At 45.7% G+C, this 3,687-nt stretch overlaps 1 protein-coding gene across 1 annotated transcript; it reads right to left on the bottom strand.

Annotated features, from left to right (window-relative positions):
* Positions 1–488: 488 nt before the first annotated feature.
* On the bottom strand, positions 489–1,921 carry WFDC9 (WAP four-disulfide core domain 9). Its single transcript, XM_049650688.1, has 2 exons — positions 1,831–1,921; positions 489–870 (listed from the first exon to the last, which is right to left on the bottom strand). Exons 1-2 carry the CDS (start codon positions 1,919–1,921, stop codon positions 719–721), a joined length of 243 nt encoding a protein of 80 aa, XP_049506645.1. The 3' UTR covers positions 489–718.
* Between the last annotated feature and the right edge of the window lie 1,766 nt (positions 1,922–3,687).

Raw genomic sequence — 3,687 nt, 5'->3', positions numbered from 1 at the left:
TCGGGTTGGTTGTCAGTTTATTTGGCTGAGACTTGAACCTTCTCAGGACAGAGAGATCAAGGGGAGAATAGAATGGTCCTCAGCCAGGGCAAGGGAATAACTCAACAGGTAGCCAGGCAGCACTCTTCTTAGACTACATAGGCGTCCTCTAGCCCACATCAGTGGTGGGGCAGCTAGAGCCTAGAGGTTTAGCATGGATTTAAAGGGTTCTCTGGAAGAGAAAAGTCAGGTGGTTAAAAGTCAGGGAACACCCATTCCCAAACTTAACAACACCCCTGGCCCCAGTTAATGGGAAAAGGAATTTGTTCTGTAATTCAGGGGTTACCCACTTTTAAGCAATTTCTCCCAAGAAGTTTGCCAATTCATCACACAGGTGGAGGCTGGGCCTCGTGGGCCTGCCTGAGACAAGGGGCCCACACAGAGGCCGGACTAAGGAGTCCATAATCGGGGCCTTGGACAAAGGAGGGATGAATAACTGATGGGTGACCTTTTGGGGGAACTGAATGAGAAGGGAGAAAAGTGGAGCCCCCCATGTTTGTGTCTTGATTTATTTTGCCCTGAATGTCAGCCTAGGTACAGAGATAGTAGGGCATCGACTTATGCTGCCTGTTTCTTTGTCCGGGACTTGGGTGACTTCTGTTCCAGGTCCCACCTTCTGAACGAGGGTGACCAGTAGTGAGGAAGCATATCTAGGCCCGACCTTGCCACCCCAAACAACTCACTCATTGTCCAAGCAGATGTTTCCACAGAAGGTCCAGCAGCATGTATGATTGGGAGATAAACACTCATGTAATTTAGTGCACCTCTTCTCACAGTACTGTAACAGAGGCTGTATCCAGCACTGCTCGACCACTGTTCTTCCAACTGAAACTGAGACGATAGATGTTGGCAGATCCATCCACCCACAACTTAGAGAAGAAACCCTTCTCAAGCTTAACTATCCCCAAGCTCTGGAACCTGAGCTTGAAGTCACAAACAAAACATTTCTCTGCGTTTTAAGAAAATCCTTTTCTTGAGTTCTAGTTGTGTCTGTTCACAGGAGACCATTCTTGCATGCCATGCCCTCCCTCTCTCCCCACATCCCTACAGCACTGCAGGCATTCGGGTCCTCCCCAATCTCCCTAAAGATAGGACCCAGGACAACCTCATCATCTAGTGGGACCACTTCACCAAGTCTATTCTCATGGGACGTTGGATTTCAGGGCCTGCAATATACTGTAGCTCCAATTTCCACACTCAGTTTGCAGAATGGAAAACTGAGCTGGGGGAGAATAGGCACTTATATTTCCCCTTGTCTATTTGCTTCCTTGCTGGTACCACCTAAGCACTCAGCCTCTCCCCAGATTCCCAGTATCTTTCCCTGGCCCACAACCCTCCTTTTATTATCCCCATTTTATCCTCTGACCCCAAACTTAGACTCTAAGGATCCCTTATTAGTTTTTTCCAGTTTTCATATTCCAAGGAAATAATATTGCCCTTTTGGTATTCATCAAAGGCACAGATTCCGAAAAGAAGGGCTCAGAGGGAAGCTCTGTGTTGGTGCTTCCCCTACCTAAGGTAGTCTACCTTTGTCAAATATCATTTCCCACAAGCTTATGGAATGGACTTATGGACTGAACTATGTTCCCTTTCCCTATACCCATGATTGTTGCTTTCAGAGATGAGAGGGGGAGCATGGAGGGGCACTTGATTGGCAACATCCAACCAAAATCTTTCTTGGGTGTCTCAGCTCTAAGGAGGGTTGGAATCGGGAAAGGTGGTCCCTGAATCAGCTACACCAGACATCCCGGGCCTGGGCAGAGACCCCTCCTCCCTTGCCATACCACCTACAAAATGTCTTGTTCCTGAGGCCTCCCAGCACAGGCAGAGGCATCACAACCCCATAGATGATGACGTTGAGTAGGAGAACCCAGGGCTTCATGGTAGTAGTCTCTATGCGTGTTTGGGTTAAGTTCTGGTCTTCTCCCAATGCTGCCAGAGGTACAACAGGAATTAAGGAGAGTAGGATCAGAAAGAGAGAGAATATGCTTATGAATATTGGGTTATTCTTTCTCCTACTTTCCCTTTACACCCTCTGTCACCCAACAACATATCAAACTAGCCATTGGCTTCCCAAGGCTACTTCCCCATCTCACATTACAGCCACTTCCTTTGCAAAATGTTTTCGTTTAAAAGTGCATTGCGAGAAAGAATGAAGTCTGGCCATTTGTAGCAACATGGATGGAACTAGAGGGCATTATGCTAAGTGAAATAAGTCAGGCAGAGAAAGACAGATACTATATGTTTTCACTCATATGTGGATCCTGAGAAACTTAACAGAAGACCATGGGGAAGGAAAGGGAAGGGGGAAAAAAAGTTACAGAGAGGGAGGGAGGCAAACTATAAGAGGCTCTTAAGTACTGAGAACAAACTGAGGGTTGTTGGGGGGTGGGGGAAAGGGCAAAGTGGGTGATGGGCATTGAGGAGGGCACCTGTTGGGATGAGCACTGGGCGTTGTATGGAAACCAATTCAACAATAAATTGTATTTAATAAAAAATAAAAATGCATTGCGTTTTCTGATTAAAAATCGATAAGTCTTCAGTTTGTATAACTAGTCAAACAACAAAAAATATAAGAAGGAAATAGATAGGCATTCGTAATTGCACCACCCAGAGATAACCAGTGTATGTGTATCCTTTTTATTGTCCTCAATATTTTTATGAACTTGGATAATAGAACCCACCAAGTGTCCTGAATTTTTTTTTTTACTTAAGAACATATGTAATAGGATAATATAATGGAAGTGTTAGTCTAGACGCTACGACAGAGTGCCAGAGTGAACCCAAAATGAGTTACGAGAGATGGGTTACTCGGTAGGACTTGAGAAAGTTGACAGCCAAGAACGGGTCAGGGACCTCTTAAACTTTGATCTAATCAGATGACCCAAAGTTAAAGGAGTTGTAGAGAGGCCTTCAACGATTTTATTGGTACAAAGCTCTGCTCGGGAAGCAGGGAAGCTGTCTTCTAATTCCAAGTTGAGAGAAAAGGCTTTGTGGATACTACTCATAGAGCTTACTGTGTGCCCCAGAAGTTTGTAGGGATACCATAGATCTGAGTCATGATTGAAGGCTCTAACGGGTGAGGGATCTGGCCAGAATGGCCTTTAGTAGCAGAGAAGAGGGCTGCAGCTGGGGCACATCTAAACTGTAAATGGCCAGATAGTGTTTTGTGTCTGCAGCGAACCCTTGGAATCTCCCACGAAAAGGCGCCAGCAGCACAAAGCCAGCTTCGGATAGCATCTACTGTGTGAGAGCTGTCCTACTTCCTCCTGTTGGTTCTCCCTGCCTCTACTCTCTAGGAAGCAGAAATGCTTTTTAGCTAGATGGGGGTGACAGAACAGAATCACAAAGAGCCCAAGATGGAGATACCGATCACACCCTTTTCCACAACTAGAGCTTCTGAGGGAGGAGCGAGTCCACAGTTCTCAACAATTGGTGGAGTTGTGGTTCGTTACATGGACCTGCACGTTTAACTATTAGGTTGAGATGTTTTGTGACTGAGCAGTCACACAAAAGGTGGGGCTCCTGCCTTCATTTTCCAGGAGGAGAAAAGAAACAACTAGCCATTCTGAATGAATAATACACACGAGGGAGACAAAATAATATGATCACATCACACAAGTCATGCCAACAAGCCAACCATAAATA

The sequence above is a fragment of the Panthera uncia genome (genome assembly GCF_023721935.1).
Source record: "Panthera uncia isolate 11264 chromosome A3 unlocalized genomic scaffold, Puncia_PCG_1.0 HiC_scaffold_11, whole genome shotgun sequence".
In the NCBI taxonomy this organism is placed as follows: domain Eukaryota; kingdom Metazoa; phylum Chordata; class Mammalia; order Carnivora; family Felidae; genus Panthera; species Panthera uncia.
This window is presented reverse-complemented; position numbering and strand designations above follow the sequence as displayed.